A 19284-nucleotide genomic window follows, 5' to 3' on the forward strand; every position below is an offset into this window, starting at 1 on the left:
GTTCAAATGTGGTATAGCTAATCATTTTCCCACCAAGGTCTACACACCATGCATGCACTCATCAAAACGGCATTTGAATTGCAAACAACCAGCACGTTTTTACAGTTTGGTTATTTCATCCATGTCTTGAAACAAACAGCACCTATGTGAACTGCGAACAGAAGTTGGATGTAATGCCACTATTTATCCGATAGATGACAGCAGAGTATTCACCTCTGGGCAAAGTATGTCCGCGTTGTGGAAATTCGCCGTATTGTATGCCTTCTACAGGCCTCCGTAGTTTATGAATCCAGCACGGCGGGATTTGTTAACTGGCCGATCTGTTTGAAGCTGCTGTAAACCTAGCTACATTTTACAGGAAAATAAAGGTAACAACAGTACATGGACAATGTACCACTACATGGATAACTGTGTAGTTTTATTTTGTAATTGTCAGTCTAGCTAGCTTGCTAAGTAGCTAGCAAGTCTAAAGTGTCAATCCAATCTAGCTAGCCAAGCTTGCTAGATAGCTAATTTAAACTATTTAGCTAACGTTAGTGACTAGCTAGCTAATTTAGCTAGCATCTGCATGTGATAGCTGAATGTTGAGCTACTAAATGTGATGTTTTTTTCAGGAGTAATGTGGTTATGATGTGTTCCTTGGCTCTGTTCCCCCGTCCGCTGCCCGGCTATGGAGAGACTTCTCAATACGACGAGTCCAACACAGATCCAGCAGTCTGGTTTGGGGTGGGTGGGCGGGCTATCATATCAATGCCAATCCTTGTACTAGTCACCACAAACTTGAGTTACCAAAAACAGTTTGTCACTGTAATGTTTAGATGTTTATTCTTATTAGGTGTGTGTGTGTGTAATATATATATATATATATGTATGTATATACACTGCTAAAAAAAATAAAGGGAACACTAAAATAACACATCCTAGATCTGAATGAATGAAATATTCTTATTAAATACTTTTTTCTTTACATAGTTGAATGTGCTGACAACAAAATCACACAAAAATTATCAATGAAAATCAAATTTATCAACCCATGGAGGTCTGGATTTGGAGTCACACTCAAAATTAAAGTGGAAAACCACACTACAGGCTGATCCAACTTTGATGTAATGTCCTTAAAACAAGTCAAAATGAGCCTCAGTAGTGTGTGTGGCCTCCATGTGCCTGTATGACCTCCCTACAACGCCTGGGCATGCTCCTGATGAGGTGGCGGATGGTCTCCTGAGGGATCTCCTCCCAGACCTGGACTAAAGCATCTGCCAACTCCTGGACAGTCTGTGGTGCAATGTGGCGTTGGTGGATGGAGCGAGACATGATGTCCCAGATGTGCTCAATTGGATTCAGGTCTGGGGAACGGGCGGGCCAGTCCATAGCATCAATGCCTTCCTCTTGCAGGAACTGCTGACACACTCCAGCCACATGAGGTCTAGCATTGTCTTGCATTAGGAGGAACCCAGAGCCAACCGCACCAGCATATGGTCTCACAAGGGGTCTGAGGATCTCATCTCGGTACCTAATGGCAGTCAGGCTACCTCTGGCGAGCACATGGAGGGCTGTGCGGCCCCCCAAAGAAATGCCACCCCACACCATGACTGACCCACCGCCAAACCGCTCATGCTGGAGGATGTTGCAGGCAGCAGAACGTTCTCCACGGCGTCTCCAGACTCTGTCACGTCTGTCACGTGCTCAGTGTGAACCTGCTTTCATCTGTGAAGAGCACAGGGCGCCAGTGGCGAGTTTGCCAATCTTGGTGTTCTCTGGCAAATGCCAAACGTCCTGCACGGTGTTGGGCTGTAAGCACAACCCCCACCTGTGGACGTCGGGCCCTCATACCACCCTCATGGAGTCTGTTTCTGACCGTTTGAGCAGACACATGCACATTTGTGGCCTGCTGGAGGTCATTTTGCAGGGCTCTGGCAGTGCTCCTCCTTGCACAAAGGCGGAGGTAGCGGTCCTGCTGCTGGGTTGTTGCCCTCCTACGGCCTCCTCCACGTCTCCCGATGTACTGGCCTGTCTCCTGGTAGCGCCTCCATGCTCTGGACACTACGCTGACAGACACAGCAAACCTTCTTGCCACAGCTCGCATTGATGTGCCATCCTGGATGAGCTGCACTACCTGAGCCACTTGTGTGGGTTGTAGACTCCGTCTCATGCTACCACTAGAGTGAAAGCACCGCCAGCATTCAAAAGTGACCAAAACATCAGCCAGGAAGCATAGGAACTGAGAAGTGGTCTGTGGTCACCACCTGCAGAACCACTCCTTTATTGGGGGTGTCTTGCTAATTGCCTATAATGTCCACCTGTTGTTTATTCCATTTGCACAACAGCATGTGAAATGTATTGTCAATCAGTGTTGCTTCCTAAGTGGACAGTTTGATTTCACAGAAGTGTGACTGACTTGGAGTTACATTGTGTTGTTTAAGTGTTCCCTTTATTTTTTTGAGCAGTGTATATATGAATATATATGTCTAATGTATTTCCATTTGCTGTAGGATTCACATGCTCTGAATCTGTACTTCCCGGGAGAGTCACTGAAGCCTCACAGCCGCCAAGAGAGCAGCAGCAAGGCAGCCTTTCGGGACCACTGTGAGACACTGTACACAAGGAGTGCAGGGGCTTGGTGTGTGTGACACACATAGACACAGACAGAGACACACACAGTCAATTCTAAGGCCCTGTTCACTAATTCCTACCTCTGTGTCTGTCTCCTAGGCGTGATGCAGGCCTCTGTGGACTCCTAAATGAAATAGCCAACTCCAGTGCAGAGGGTGAGTGCCATGTTATCTTCATTATTTTACAGTCTTGAAAGTATTACATGCAGACTGCGCTTCAGATAAGAAAGTGTTCTATCATGCAAGAGTTTGTGTAACTCTTTTATGTGTGTGTGTTCCCAGTGCCCAAGTGGCTAGAGGTTAGCTCTAGCTGTGTCCTGGCTTTGTTACGGTGGGTCTCCTCCTTCCACGGCTCTCTGTTTCCTCATCTCACAGTAAGTGGCCCAGTCTCACAGTCAATTCACATGGCACATTTTCCATCAGTAACAATCAGACAATACAAAACTTGCCAGGGTGTTTTGGAATCTGCAGGCTTCTCTAATTGACTGTTGTTGTCTGCCCTTTGTCTTCAGTTAAGCAGCGAGGACATGACCGCTGAGTTTTCCCAGGTGCTCGACTGGTAAGACCACCTTTTTAGTTTCAGTCCCCAATTAGATCCTAAAATATACCCTCTCTTATGTCCTTGTCAAATATTAGTTATTTATTAACTTTAGGACAATGGTCACCAACCGGTCGATTACGATCGACTGGTCAAGTCAATCTTCAAGGCATTCCTAGTCGATCACTTGCTTGCGCTCTTTTTTAGAAATTGTATTTGTCCTGGATCGCTCAAATCACCTTGCCTACAGTTTCCACAACCCCGGCCACAGCAACATTTTATACTAGCCTACCTGAGATTCATAAAACCTTGACCAGAGAGAGAGAGAGACTCTCAAAGTATACAGCAAAGAGCTGCTGTTTTTGAGTGAGTTCGTCTGTTTTTATTCAGCACTGTACACTGTTTTATTATTTAATAGTTTGTGTGTATGCATTGATATGTAGGCTACGTGTGCCTTTTAAAAATGTATGTAGTTCTGTCCTTGAGCTGTTCTTGTCTAATGATGATCTGTATTATGTCATTCTGTATTATGTTTCATGTTTTGTGTGGACCCCAGGAAGAGTAGCTGCTGCTTTTGCAACAGCTAATGGGGATCCTAATAAAATACAAAATTCCACACTATTACAAAACATAAAATGTGTTTCTCCCTAATTCCACTGGCGCTGCAATGCATAATGAATGAGTAGACAAGTGAATCAATAGCCCTGCGTTTATATTATTATTAGCAGCTCGTCGTGTCTATTTTAATAATGAGGAATATTTAACATTCTCTGTTCATAGGAACATGAATTTGTGCATGACGCAGATGTGGTGCAAGTAGAGTTTCACCATCAAGTGGAATACGATGTCTCCTCTCTCTGGTCAGTCTCACAGGAGGAGAGAGCAGGGGCCATGAGAGGTGGACCCTCTGCTGCTCTCTCCCTCCCTCCCTCCGCTGAGACTAATGCTGTGTTCAAAACAACTGGGAAGTCGGAAATTTCCGACTTCAGTCTGTTCCAAGACAACTGGGAACTTTAAAACAAAATGAGATGCGACTGGGAAAAATCGTTTTGAACAGTCAAATAACTCGGAATTCCAAGTCGCAAACTTGGGTATCTTTCTAGAGCTCACATTTTCCGACCAGAAGATCACTGATGTCATGATTTGACCACGTTTTTTTCCAGAGTTCCCAGTTGTCTTGAAATCACCATGACTATCAGATGCAGTCCAGTAAAATAAAAAAAACAATTATTTCAAATTATGCTCAGTTGTGCCTTGCAAGTGCTACACCAACTGATCTATTTTGTTATCAAAGCTCGACTTGTGAAATATAATATGGTCTGAGAAGAACAGTATTGGCAGGCCAAGTAGACAATAATGTTTTAGGCCTACTGCACAAACCACATTTTTATTAGGTTGTTATTATTATTTTTTATCATGCAAAAAAAAAAAAATATTTTAAACATCTGAGCGGTAGATCTTTCTTTTTGACTTCGAAAGTGATCTTGATTCAGAAAAGGTTGGTGACCACTGCTTTATGGTATATATGGTGTTGTTCTGGGGCCAGTTGCACCAGTTGGTCGTAAGTGGGTTGTAACTCTACGTCCGACGTAAAATGGGCTCTACGCCAGACTAAAAAAGTATACTTGTTGCACCACCTAGACATAAACTCTTCTATGAGCTATGCCTGGGTGTAGATTCTACACCTACTAGGGAGCAGGCATATAGTGTTAAATTGGGACTGTCTTCAGCATGATACACATAGAAAATAATAGCAATCTATATTTTCAAAAGGATGTGAGTCTCGTGTTCATATTTTACAACCGTTGTGGGCTTTTCAAGTTGCCTATGCGCGAGCCAATAGAAAATAAATACCCGTGATTTAGGCTATGCTACATTATAGCATGCTAAATGTGTCTGCTCAGTGATAGATTAGCAAATGAATAGATGAGCTACCACCTCCACTTATTTGCCCAGCCAGAGGTTAAATAACCAAATATATTGACAGAGATTAAGTGACAAAAAATCACGTTGATTAATTATCAGACAAGTCAAGGACATTTGTTCGGGATATAGGCTACTATGCGAGTAAAGTGCAAAACCATCCACTTGTTATACTAGGCTACATAACATGCTAGCAAAAATGTCTGATCAGTGCCAGATGAGCAAAGACTAAAGATTACTATCATGAGCACTTACCTCAATTTAGCTAGCATTTTCCCAGCCTAATTGTTACCAAATATCCAAACGGAGATTCAGTTAAAACAAAAATCTGACAGATTCATTTATCAAGACGAGTCCCCACGCTTTTCTCAACAGCGCTGTCCCTGTCAAAACTAAATTATCGTTGACCGCACTCGGCTACTGTTTTAAATGATTTAAAACTTAACTTTGGAAGTTTCAGTAAGTAACAAATTAATACATGCCTTCAGTGACATTAGCCTACTTTATTCCAATGTTTTCGTCATTCAGTCTTATTCATTCTCACAGTAATTATTTATTGATCCAACCAGTTGTGTTTAAGAAAATGCATAGTGGTGAGCTTTGCGAAGTGGCATGCCTTGCGAAGTGGCATGCCTTGCGAAGTGACATGCCTTGCAAAGTTTAGAACTGCCACCAGGATAATAACAGTCTAGTAACGGGCGTTGCCTAGCAACCATCATTATGAAGCGTCAAATCTCAGGAACGCGCATTGCTTACACCGGATTTAGTTACAACTAGTCTTATTTTTTGTTGGTGAAACAGGTGTAAATTCTGATCCCCAAGTCGGAACATAGCTACAACCGACCTAGCATTTCAGACTAGGGCTGTGGCGGTCATGACATTTTGTCAGCCTGTTATTGTCACAAATGACTGCTGTTCTCATGGTAATTAACCGTTAATTAACATAGCACATTTAGCATCTCCAGGCCTACACGCACACAAGCCGCTGATGTGCGCCTTTGGAACCATCTATATTAAAAAAAATATATATAATAATAATAATAATCTAAATCCATAAAAAAAAAAGTTTGGGTCACTTAGAAATGTCCTTATACAGTGTAGACATTGTTAATGTTGTAAATTACTATTGTAGCTGAAAACATTTTTTTATGGAATATCTACATAGGTGTAACAGTATAGCTTCCATCCCTCTCCTCGCCCCTACCTGGGCTCGAACCAGGGACCCTCTACACACATCAACAACTGCCTCCCCACGAAGCATTGTTACCCACCGCTCCACAAAAGACTCTAAGGGCAACAACTACTTCAAGGTCTCAGAGCGAGTGACGTCACCGGTTGAAACGCTATTAGCATGCATCCCGCTAACTAGCTAGCCATTTCACAGCGGTTACACTCACCCCCCTTTTGACCTCCCCCTTTTCCGCAGCAACCAGTGATCCGGGTCAACAGCATCAATGTAACAGTATAGCTTCCGTCCCTCTCCTCGCCCCTACCTGGGCTCAAACCAGGGCCCTCTGCACACATCAACAACTGCCTCCGCACGAAGCATCGTTACCCATCGCTCCACAAAAGCCGCGGCCCTTGCAGAGAAAGGGGAACAACTACTTCAAGGTCTCAGAGCGAGTGACGTTACTGATTGAAACGCTATTAGCTCGCACCCCGCTAACTAGCTAGCCATTTCACACCGGTTACATAGGCGTACAGAGGCCCATTATTCAGCAACCATCATTCCTGTGTTCCAATGGCACGTTGTGTTAGGTAATCCAAGTTTACCATTTTAAAAGGCTAATTGATCATTAGAAAACCCTTTTGCAATTGTTAGCACAGCTAAAAACTGTTGTTCTGATTAGAGAAGGAATAAAACTGGCCTTGTTGAGACAGCATTTGTGGGTTCGATTACAGGCTCAAAATGGCAAGAAACAAATAACTTTCTTCGGAAACTCATCAGTCTATTTTTGTTCTGTGAAATGAAGGCTATTCCATGCGAGAAATTGTCAAGAAACTGAAGATCTCGTACAACGCTGTGTACTACTCCCTTCACAGAACAGCGCAAACTGGTCCCAGCTTTGATGCACCTGTTATGACTTCGCCTTCTGGATGATAGTGGGGTGAACAGGCCGTGGCTAGGGTGGTTGATGTCCTTGATGATCTTTTTGGCCTTCCTGTGACATTGGGTGCTGTAGATGTCCTGAAGGGCGGGTAGTTTGCCCCCGGTGATGTGTTGGGCAGACCGCACCACCCTCTGGAGAGCCCTGCGGTTGCGGGGGGTGCAGTTGCCGTACCAGGCTGTGATACAGCCTGACAGGATGCTCTCAATTGTGCATCTGTAAAAGTATGAGGGTCTTAGGGGCCAAGCCAAATTGGCACGGATGCGCCTTCTTCTTCACCACAGTATCTGTGTGGGTGGACCATTTCAGATCGTAAGTGATGTGTACGCCAAGGAACTTGAAGCTTTCCACCTTCTCCGCTGCGGTCCCGTTGATGTGGATAGGGGCGTGCTCCCTCTGCTGTTTCCCGAAGTCCACAATCAGCTCCTTTGTTGAGTGAGAGGTTATTTTCCTGGCACTACTCTCCCAGGGCCCTCACCTCCTCTCTGTAGGCTGTCTCGTCATTGTTAGTAATCAGGCCTACTACTGTTGTGTCGTCTGCAAACTTGATGATTGAGTTGGAGGCTTGCGTGGCCACCCAGTTATGGGTGAACAGGGAGTACAGGAGGGAGCTGAGCACGCACCCTTGTGGGGTCCCTGTGTTGAGGATCAGCGAAGTGGAGGTGTTGTTTCCTACCTTCACCACCTGGGGGCGGCCCATCAGGAAGTCCAGGACCCAGTTGCACAGGGCGGGGTTCAGACCCAGGGCCCCAAACGTAATGATGAGCTTGGAGTGTACTATGGTGTTGAATGCTGAGCTATAGTCAATGGATACATAGGTATTCATCTTGTCCAAATGGGATAGGGTAGTATGCAGTGCGATGGCATTGTCTGTGGATCTATTGGGGTGGTAAGTAAATTGAAGTGGCTCTAGGGTGTCAGGTAAGGTAGAGGTGATATGATCCTTAACTAGCCTCTCAAAGCACTTCATGATGACAGAAGTGAGTGCTACAGGGCGATAGTCTTTTAGTTCAGTTACCTTTGCATTCTTGGGTACAGGAACAATGGTGGGCATCTTGAAGCAAGTGAGGACAGCAGACTGGGATAGGGACAGATTGAATATGTCCGTAAATACTCCAGCCAGCTGGTCTGCGCATGCTCTGAGGACGCGGCTAGGGATGCCGTCTTGGCCGGCAGCCTTGCGGTGGTTAACTTCTCTAGGATAGGGGGCAGCATTTTCACTTTGGATGAATAGCGTGCCCAGAGTGAACTGCCTCCTACTCTGTCCCAGATGCTAATATATGCATATTATTATTACTATTGGATATAAAACACTCTGAAGTTTCTAAAACTGTTTGAATGATGTCTGTGAGTATAACAACTCATATGGCAGGCAAAAACCTGAGAAAAAATCCAAACAGGAAGTGAGAATTCTGAGGCTGGTCGATTTTCAACTCATCGCCTATTGAAATCCCAGTGGGATATGGATCTGTTTGCACTTCCTACGCCTTCCACTAGATGTCAACAGTCTGTAGAACGTTGAATGAAGCTTCTACTGTGATGTGGGGCCGGATGGGAGCTGTTTGAGTCCGTGGTCTGGCAGAGTGCCAGTTCCTGGTCACGCGCATGCCACATGATATCGACTTGCGTTCCATTACTTCTATAGACACAAAGGAATTCTCCGGTTGGAACGTTATTGAATATTTATGATAACAACATCCTAAAGACTGATTCTCTACTTAGTTTGACAAGTTTATTCGACTTGTAATATAACTTTTTGAAGTTTTCGTCCGACGTTCGCCTGGATCTGCGCGAGCGTTTAGATATGTGTACTATATGTGCTAACAAAAGTAGCTACTTGGACATAAATAATGGACATTATCGAACAAAACAACAATTTATTGTGGAACTAGGATTCCTGGGAGTGCATTCTGATGAAGATCATCAAAGGTAAGGGAATATTTATGATGTCATTTCGTATTTCTGTTGACTCCAACATGGCGGAGAAATGTTGTTTATATCTGAGCGCCGTCTCAGATTATTGCATGGTTTGCTTATTCCGTAAAGTTTTTTTGAAATCTGAGACAGCGGTTGCGTTAAGAACAAGTGTATCTTTAATTCTATGTAAAACATGTATCTTTCATCAAAGTTTATGATGAGTATTTCTGTTATTTGATGTGGCTCTGCAATTTCTCCGGATATTTTGGAGGCATTTCTGAACATGGCGCCAATGTAAACTGAGATTTTTGGATATAAATATGCACATTATCGAACAAAACATACATGTATTGTGTAACATGAAGTTCTATGAGTGTCATCTGATGAAGATCATCAAAGGTTAGTGATTCATTTTATCTCTATTTCTGCTTTTTGTGACTCCTATCTTTGGCTGGGAAAATGGCTGTGTTTTTCTGTGGCTATGTACTGACCTAACATAATCGTTTGGTGTGCTTTCGCCGTAAATCCTTTTTGAAATCAGACATGTTGGCTGGATTCACAACAAGTGTAGCTTTAATTTGGTGCCTTTCATGTGTGATTTCATGAAAGTTAGATTTTTATAGTAATTTATTTGAATATGGCGCTCTGCATTTTCTCTGGCTTTTGGCCAAGTGAGACAGTAGTGTCCCGCCTAAACTCAGATTTTTGGATATAAATATAAACTTTACCGAACAAAACATACATGTATTGTGTAACATGAAGTCCTATGAGTGTCATCTGATGAAGATCATCAAAGGTCAGTGATTCATTTTATCTCTATTTCTGCTTTTTGTTACTCCTCTCTTTGGCTGGAAAAATGGCTGTGTTTTTCTGTGGCTATGTACTGACCTAACATAATCGTTTGGTGTGCTTTCGCCGTAAATCCTTTTTGAAATCAGACATGTTGGCTGGATTCACAACAAGTGTAGCTTTAATTTGGTGTCTTTCATGTGTGATTTCATGAAAGTTTGATTTTTATAGTAATTTATTTGAATTTGGCGCTCTGCATTTTTACTGGCTTTTGGCCAAGTGGGACGTTAACCTCTCTGGGATATGTGGGACGCTAACACGCTTAAATGTCTTACTCACGTCAGCCAGAGAGAAGCGGAACCCACAGTCCTTGGTAGCGGGCTGCGTTGGTGGCACTGTGTTATCCTCAAAGCGGGCGAAGGTGTTGAGCTTGTCCGGAAGCAAGACGTCGGTGTCCGCGACGTGGCTGGTTTCCCCTTTGTAGTCCGTGATTGTCTGTAGACCCTGCCACATACGTCTCGTGTCTGACCCGTTGAATTGCGGCTCCACTTTGTCTAGGTACTGAAGTTTTGCCTGTTTGATTGCCTTAAGGAGATAATAACTACACTGTTTGTATTCGGCCATATTCCCAATCACCTTGCCATGGTTTAATGCGGTGGTTCGCGCTTTCAGTTTTGCGCGAATGCTGCCATCTATTCACGGTTTCTGATTTGGGTTCACACACTTGCACTTCTACACTCGCTTACATGCACCCATTCACACACACACAAGCACACAAACCCGTCCGTTTAAAACATGTATATTATACCTCCGGATACAGCCTATAAATATTTCATACTATAATGTTTGTATTTTATATTTTCTCCCATCGTATCTCAAGTAGTAATTTGGTTTCTTATTCTATAAGTTGTCATTTCAATACTATATATTTAATACATTTTTTCTTTCCAATTGCTTATTTGAGGTGCCAGCGGTGTAAGCCAATTTCTAGTTATCTGTTTAAGTGCTGTTATTCTCAGAATTCTGAAAAGGTACTTATTAGAGTTGAGGAGCAGTGCATGACGGGTTCTCCCCAGGAGAAGTGAACATTCAAACGTATCATTCAATACTTTTTATACTTCGATCCAGAAATTATTGAGGACTGGGCAGGAATATAATAGTTGAGTATTGGAGAGCAGAGCTAAGCACAGTTACGCCAGTAAGTTGGTGTGATGTCAAGGTTGTATTTTGATTTTATTATAGGAGTTATAAAAAAATCTTGACTGAATTTTCAAGAGTATTCCCTACAGAGTAGAGAGGTGTTTGTCTTAGACGTGTTACTAGATATGTCCTTCCAGTCCTCTTGGGTTATTACTATACTGATCCAAAATATAAACACAACAAGATTAAGATTTTACTGAGTTACAGTTCATATAAGGAAATCAGTCAATTGAAATAAATCCATTAGGCCCTATTCTATGTATTTCAAGTGACTGTTGGTCACAAATACTGTACCTTTAAAAAAAAAGTAGGGGCGTGGATCAGAAAACCAGTCACAATCTGGTGTGACCACCATTTGCCCTCATGCAGTGCAACATATCTCCTTCACATACAGTGGGGCAAAAAAGTATTTAGTCAGCCACCAATTGTGCAAGTTCTCCCACTTAAAAAGATGAGAGAGGCCTGTAATTTTCATCATAGGTACACTTCAACTATGACAGACAAAATGAGAGAAAAAATCCAGAAAATCACATTGTAGGATTTTTAATGAATTTATTTGCAAATTATGGTGGAAAATAAGTATTTGGTCAATAACAAAAGTTTATCTCAATACTTTGTTATATACCCTTTGTTGGCAATGACAGAGGTCAAACGTTTTCTGTAAGTCTTCACAAGGTTTTCACACACTGTTGCTGGTATTTTGGCCCATTCCTCCATGCAGATCTCCTCTAGAGCAGTGATGTTGTGGGGCTGTTGCTGGGCAACACGGACTTTCAACTCCCTCCAAAGATTTTCTATGGGGTTGAGATCTGGAGACTGGCTAGGCCACTCCAGGACCTTGAAATGCTTCTTACGAAGCCACTCCTTCGTTGCCCGGACGGTGTGTTTGGGATCATTGTCATGCTGAAAGACCCAGCCACGTTTCATCTTCAATGCCCTTGCTGATGGAAGGAGGTTTTCACTCAAAATCTCACGATACATGGCCCCATTCATTCTTTCCTTTAAAAGGATCAGTCGTCCTGGTCCCTTTGCAGAAAAACAGCCCCAAAGCATGATGTTTCCACCCCCATGCTTCACAGTAGGTATGGTGTTCTTTGGATTCTTTGTCCTCCAAACACGACGAGTTGAGTTTTTTACCAAAAAGTTATATTTTGGTTTCATCTGACCATATGACATTCTCCCAATCTTCTTCTGGATCATCCAAATGCTCTCTAGCAAACTTCAGACGGGCCTGGACATGTACTGGCTTAAGCAGGGGGACACGTCTGGCACTGCAGGATTTGAGTCCCTGGCGGCGTAGTGTGTTACTGATGGTAGGCTTTGTTACTTTGGTCCCAGCTCTCTGCAGGTCATTCACTATGACAAGACCACTGTGACAAGACCACTGTGGTTCTGGGATTTTTGCTCACCGTTCTTGTGATCATTTTGACCTCACGGGGTGAGATCTTGCGTGGAGCCCCAGATCGAGGGAGATTATCAGTGGTCTTGTATGTCTTCCATTTCCTAATAATTGCTCCCACAGTTGATTTCTTCAAACCAAGCTGCTTACCTATTGCAGATTCAGTCTTCCCAGCCTGGTGCAGGTCTACAATTTTGTTTCTGGTGTCCTTTGACAGCTCTTTGGTCTTGGCCATAGTGGAGTTTGGAGTGTGACTGTTTGAGGTTGTGGACAGGTGTCTTTTATACTGATAACAAGTTCAAACAGGTGCCATTAATACAGGTAACGAGTGGAGGACAGAGGAGCCTCTTAAAGAAGAAGTTACAGGTCTGTGAGAGCCAGAAATCTTGCTTGTTTCTAGGTGACCAAATACTTATTTTCCACCATAACTTGCAAATAAATTCATTAAAAATCCTACAATGTGATTTTCTGGATTTTTTTTCTCATTTTGTCTGTCATAGTTGAAGTGTACCTATGATGAAAATTACAGGCCTCTCTCATCTTTTTAAGTGGGAGAACTTGCACAATTGGTGGCTGACTAAATACTTTTTTGCCCCACTGTAGAGTTGATCAGACTGTTTATTGTGGCTTGTGGAATGTTGTCCCACTCCTCTTTAATGGCTGTGCGAAGTTGCTGGATATTGTCGGGAACTGGAACACACTGTCGTACACGTCGATCCAGAGCCTCCCAAACATGCTCAATCGGTGACATGTCTGGTGAGTATGCAGGCCGTGGAAGAACTGGGACATTTTCAGCTTTCAGAAATTGTCTACAGGTCCTTGTGACATGGGCCATGCATTATCATGCTGAAACAAGAGGTGATGGCGGCAGATTATGGGCCTCAAGATCTCGTCACGGTATCTCTGCATTCAATTTGCCATCGATAAAATGCGATTGTGTTCGTTGTCTGTAGCTTATGCCTGCCCATACCATAACCCCACCGCCACTATGGGGCACTCTGTTCACAACGTTGACATCTGCAAACTGCTTGCCCATATGCATGGTCCGCAGTTGTGAGGCTGGTTGAACGTACTGACAAATTCTGTTAAACGATGTTGGATGTGGCTTATGGTAAAGAAATGAACATTCAATTCTCTGGCAACAGCTCTTGTGGACATTCCTGCAGTCAGCATGCCAATTGCACGCTCCCTCAACTTGAGACATCTGTGGCATTGTGTTGGGTGACAAAACTGCACATTTTAGAGTGGCCTTTTATTGTCCCAAGCACAAAGTGCACCTGTGTAATGATCATGCCTTTTAATCAGCTTCTTGATATGCCACACCTGTCAGGTGGATAGATTATCTTGGCAAAGGAGAAATGCTCACTAACAGATGTAAACACATTAGTTCACAACATTTGAGAGAAATAAGCTTTTTGTGCGTATGGAAAATTTCTGTATTTTTTTTCAGCTCATGAAACATGGGACCAACACAATGTAAAGACATGTTGTGTTTTTATTTTTGTTCAGTGTAATTCATTAAATGTATATCACTAAGCGTTTTATTAGGTCCTACTGCTTTAGTAAGATAGCTTCTTGCTTGTAAATAATTGTATAACAGAGTTCTGGAGGTTGTATTTTATTGATATATTCTCAAGTGTATCAATCCCCTTGTCTGTAAACATCTGATAATACTTGGTTAGTCCATTTTAAGCCCATAATTTAAATGTATTACCAATCATACTTGGCTTAAAGTTGCCATCCATTACAATTTCTCGCAGGTAGATCAAGTCTGTTTGGATGCAATTCACTCTAATTGTAGGCAAATCCTTTATGCCGCCTTGCACAATCAATGAACCAATAGCATTTTGCCTAGGCCTGTACGTTTTCTCTGACTCATGAATAGAGTGCATAATAATACGGTCCACATTCACTGGTGATTACTAGAATTGCTTTAATTTTTGGAGTATAGGCTTGATCAATTATGTTCCAAAGACATCTTAAATGTTTATTTTTTATATATATGTTTATCTGCTATGTGTAGTAGGCCTATGCAGTAGGCTATTAGGCTATGTATTGTACACTTAGTGTACAAAACATTACGAACACCTTCCTAACATTGAGTTGCACCCCCTTTTGCCCTCCGAACAGCCTCAATTGTCGAAAGCGTTCCACAGGAATGCTGGCCCATATTGACTGCAGTGCTTCCCACAGTTGTGTCAAGTTGGCTGGATGTCCTTTGGGTGGTGGACCATTCTTGATACACACTGGAAACTGTTGAGCGTGAAAACCCAGCAGCGTGCAGTTCTTGACACACTCAAACTGGTGCGCTTGGCACCTACTACCATACCCCGTTCAAAGGCACTTAAATATTTTGTCTGGCCCATTCACACTCTGAATGGCACACATACACAATCCATGTCTCAATTGTCTCGAGGCTTAAAAATTCTTTAACTGGTCTCCTCCCCTTCATCTGCACTGATTGAAGTGTATTTAACAGGTGACATCAATAAGGGATCATAGCTTTCACCTGGATTCACCTGGTCAGTCTATGTCATGGAAAGAGCAGGTGTTCCTAATGTTCTGTACACTGAGTGTACACTAACTTTTTGTCTTCAGGTTTGGGCTCATATATAGGCCTATATGTAAGCATAAGCTATAATATGCGTATGGGTGTTTTGAATTAATCATCACTTTAGAAAGCGCTGTCCATATCCGTGTTTGACTTTGAAACAACATCCACAACGACCATGTTTTCCACTCAGTTTCAACCTTTTGTTGAACTTTCTTCAAATTGATCGATCACAGTGAAGTACATTTTAAAAGCATGATACGGTTTTGATGGTAAGTGTTTCATGTGATTTTCAATTGCATCTGCATTGATGTCAGAGTGGTTAGAGAGACAATAGAGCCCTCAGTACCAGGCCATTAATGACCTGACAGTCGTTAGGGAATTGGGTACAACCAACGCATGTCCAGAGTGCATAGGAGGAGATTTCCGTGGCTTAATGTTCACGTGGAATATGACTGCGGTCACGACTCGTGACTGCTGGTGTGGCAGTAATACGGTCACCGCAACAGCCCTATTAAAGATCAATGTTATTTAAGCCCTACTGGTGCAACCAGACCCTGTTGTTGCTCCCTGTGTTTCAGGTCGGACTGTGCAGTGCGGGGCTTCGCCTGGCACCCACACACCCAGAAGTGTGCTGTTTCCCTTTTAGACGACTCCATTAAGATCTACAACCCCAAGAGGTAAGTAGCAGACTCATGGCCCCACTGTCGGTCTGTTGCAATGGTGCTGTGTCATTGACTATTAAACTCTATGGGAGTTTCTCAACTCCTCCTTCCTCTTCTCCGGGGCCTGAAAATTGATAAGTGGTCGAGGAGAATGCCAATTCGTTAGTAGGTGAACGGAGGAATATGCTCACCTCCTCGATTACATCCTTCGGCAGACGGTTCACAAGAGTATCCTACGATCGGTTATCGCTGAAGAGTTTGAAACCAGTCACACCCCCTTTGAAACAGCTGTTGTGTTCTCTGAGGAGAAAAGAATGCACATATTTGAAAACAAAACTGATCTTTACTTAACTTTTATCTATAAAATCTCTAGCACAACTATCTAATTACATTTTTACTAAACATATTTATTTTGGGATTCCTAAACGTGATTTACATGATGACGCGCAAGTGGAGAAGGAGAGTCATTTGATATAAGCGGAATTGTTTCCTCTCCTCGCCGCCTCTTCTTGATTATTTTTTACCTTTTTCAAAAGGCGAGGAGAGGCCGTGAGGAGCCGAGCAAAACCAATTGAGAATCTTCGTATAGGCCGGTTTCCTGGATTCAGATGAAACCTATGTCCTCAAAATCATATTCAGTCAGACCAACCTAGTGCGGTGTTAAACTTGTTCTGTCTCGCGCTCTCTCTCCGTCGCTCTCTCAAACACTCCCTCAGTGCTACTACTCCCACCCTAAAGCACCGTCTGCAGCACAGTGTGGCAGCCCTGCAGTGGAAGCCTCTGTGTGCGTCTACCCTGGCCGTGGCCTGTCACAACTGCCTGCTGGTCTGGCACGTGGACCCCACCTCGTTCTCTACCAGGTATACATGCTCATTATTATACTCTTCAACTTTCTTTTTCTCTGTCCTCCCTATTTCTCATTCAATCTCTTTCTATCTATTCTTCCCTCCCACAGACCCTCTTCTGGCTGTGCCCAGGTCTTGTCCCACCCAGGCCACTCCCCTGTCACTTCCATGACATGGTCACCTAACGGATCTCTCCTGGTGTCGGCCTCTCCCAGGGACACTGCCATGCTGGTAAGAACCAGCAGTCTCAACCTCTACTCTACTGCTACTCAACTGTGAAAGTATTTTACTGTGATGCTGGAACATCATTGTGACTCGCTCTCTCTTTCTCTCTGTCTCTGTTTCTATCTCTGTCAGGTGTGGGATGTAGCTGTTGAGAGCTGTGTGCCTCTCTACCGTGTGGGAGGGGGAGGAGTCACGTACCTATCCTGGTCCCCTGATGGCAGTCGCGTGCTGGCAGCTACACCCTCCTCCCTCTTCAGGTCAGAGACAGTAGTGCAGGAGAGCTTTATGTCGTTAATTAAAGCCCATTATCAGCAACCAACTCACTCCTGTGTTCCAATGGCACGTTGTGTTAGCAAATCCAAGTTTATCATTTTAATTGGAACACAGGAATGATTTTCCATTGGAACACAGGAATGATGGTTGCTGATAATGGGCCTATGTAGATATTCCCTTCAAAATCATCCGTTTCCAGCTACAATAGTCATTTACAACATTAACAATGTCTACACTGTATTTCTGATTAATTTGATGTTATATTAATGGACAAAATATGTGCTTTTCTTTCAAAAACAAGGACATTTCTATGTGAACCCAAACTTTTGAACAGTAGTGTATGTCTTGTGTGTGTTGCTGCAGGGTTTGGGAAACCAGGATGTGGACTTGCGAGCGGTGGCCTTGTCTGAAGGGACGCTGTCAGGTGAGACACCTGGTCTGTGTGAGTGTGTGTGAGTGTTTGTGTGTTTGGCTAACTGTCTCTCTGTAAATGTCTAGTCTGGCAGTTGGAGTCCTGATGGGAGTCGGCTGCTCTTCAGTGTGCAAGGAGAGACTGTCATCTATGCCCTAACTTTCACTGACACCCCAGGTACACACACAAACACAATACCATGTATGATATGAAGCACACCAACCTCTTACAGTTGTTTTACACTGTGTGCTGTGTGCTTGTGTTGTTTGTTTTGATGTAAGTTCTCCTCTTTCTCCACTAGGGATGACCTTAGGGATGTCAGGGGGGCCGAAGGCAGCAACAGTCGTGGCCGACCTGTCTGAGACAACCTTAAATACACCAGATGGAGATATGGCGTAAGGAAAGGCCTGGGTTAACTAGCCGTTCACTAAACTAGTTATTGATTAACCTTACAGATTAGCTTATTGTGTATGCGTGTTTTTCAGGGTCGGAGGAGAGATCCAGTCGCTAGCGTGGGACCCGACAAGAGAGAGACTAGCCGTGCTTCTCAAAGGTCAGGCTCCTTCCCTCCTCTCCTCTTTCTCCAAGTTGGAAAGTGTGTTTTGTCATCTTCTCTCCTCCACTCACTTCCTCCCTCTTACCTGTTCCATCAGGAGATGCTGAAGTAGGCGGCCCTGCCATGATCGCAGTGTTCAAGACTCAAATCAACCCCGCTTTTAAGCTTCTGCCATGGTAGGTGCTCTAGTATGTTACATATCCAGGAGGGTGTCTCAGTTTTGTATATCTCTGTATGTCAGTGGTAATAACTGTCTGTCTATGTGTGTCAGTGGTTTTGTTCAGGGGGAGGCCGGGACAGAGCCCAGACTGATGCAATTCAACCCCAACTACCAGCATGGAGCCCAGCTCACTGTGGTCAGTCTCTACAAATGCTGTTCTTTACATTTAAGGGTCCACCAGGCATTTAGATGTTTCCCCACAGTGCTGCTTAAACTGATCTTAACGCTATAGTTTACTTTCAATTTTAAAGTTTTTATTTGTTTTTTGTTTTACTCAAAAGTAGTTTATGCATTAATGTCATTTGAATGGGAAAGATGGGACTTCAACTAGAAATTGTACATGGTCTACACACTGATCATTCCATTTGACATGGTTATTGATGTGCTGCAGTGAATAGAGCACGAGGTCTAGCTAGGTGGCGCTAAACTCATCTCAGTGACTATAGTGATGTTGTCTCTCCACAGTGTTGGTCTAATGGAAAGATTACCCATGTGCCTTTTTGCTTTCTGAGTGCTGGGAATCCCCAGCCCGGCCTGGGAGGCAGCCCCTCTCTCCCCCTGTCCCAGGGCAGGCCAGCAGACTACGCCAACCAGACACTCTACACAGAACTCATCTCCTAACCACACACACGCAAACTAACACAGAAACCATATTTCAAGTCATGTTTGTAAGTACAATTTATAATTTTTGGAACACTTGTTAAATAAACGTGTACAAAGTGTTATGCAAATTAGTATTTATTGTGTCTTTTTTTAATGCCTAGCCCAAGACATGGCAAGGGGGTTGGTGGGATGAGTTAAAGGTCAAGCCATTGCCGGTTTGTTCTTGCAAAAGAGGTGAATGAGTTGATCGGGAGGCTTTAGTGTGTCTTTAATGATGTTTCTTAAATCATCTCCATGTTCTCGGTAAAGGAGTATACTGTATCGTCCCTTATTCTATACGTGGCAATAATAAGTATTCAATCTTAGAACAATCTGGCATTAATATGATAGTTTGCTGTTTTACCTTCCTGATTTGCCCTTCACTTTCGGTCAAGAATAACTCGAAAAG

The 19284-nt window shown here is 43.4% G+C and overlaps 1 protein-coding gene across 1 annotated transcript; it reads left to right on the forward strand.

Moving 5' to 3' along the window:
* The first annotated feature begins 212 nt into the window (after positions 1–212).
* Positions 213–18964, forward strand: LOC139542754 (aladin-like). Its single transcript, XM_071348557.1, has 17 exons — positions 213–368; positions 615–726; positions 2493–2620; positions 2713–2768; positions 2895–2986; positions 3125–3171; positions 15619–15717; positions 16419–16562; positions 16658–16778; positions 16905–17029; positions 17409–17469; positions 17544–17634; positions 17759–17852; positions 17943–18010; positions 18111–18189; positions 18285–18369; positions 18699–18964. The coding sequence occupies exons 2-17, from the start codon at positions 628–630 to the stop codon at positions 18852–18854; spliced, it is 1545 nt and encodes a 514-aa protein (XP_071204658.1). The 5' UTR covers positions 213–368; positions 615–627; the 3' UTR covers positions 18855–18964.
* The last annotated feature ends 320 nt before the right edge of the window (positions 18965–19284 follow it).

This window comes from Salvelinus alpinus, chromosome 17, assembly GCF_045679555.1.
Source record: "Salvelinus alpinus chromosome 17, SLU_Salpinus.1, whole genome shotgun sequence".
NCBI classification, from domain to species: Eukaryota; Metazoa; Chordata; class Actinopteri; order Salmoniformes; family Salmonidae; genus Salvelinus; species Salvelinus alpinus.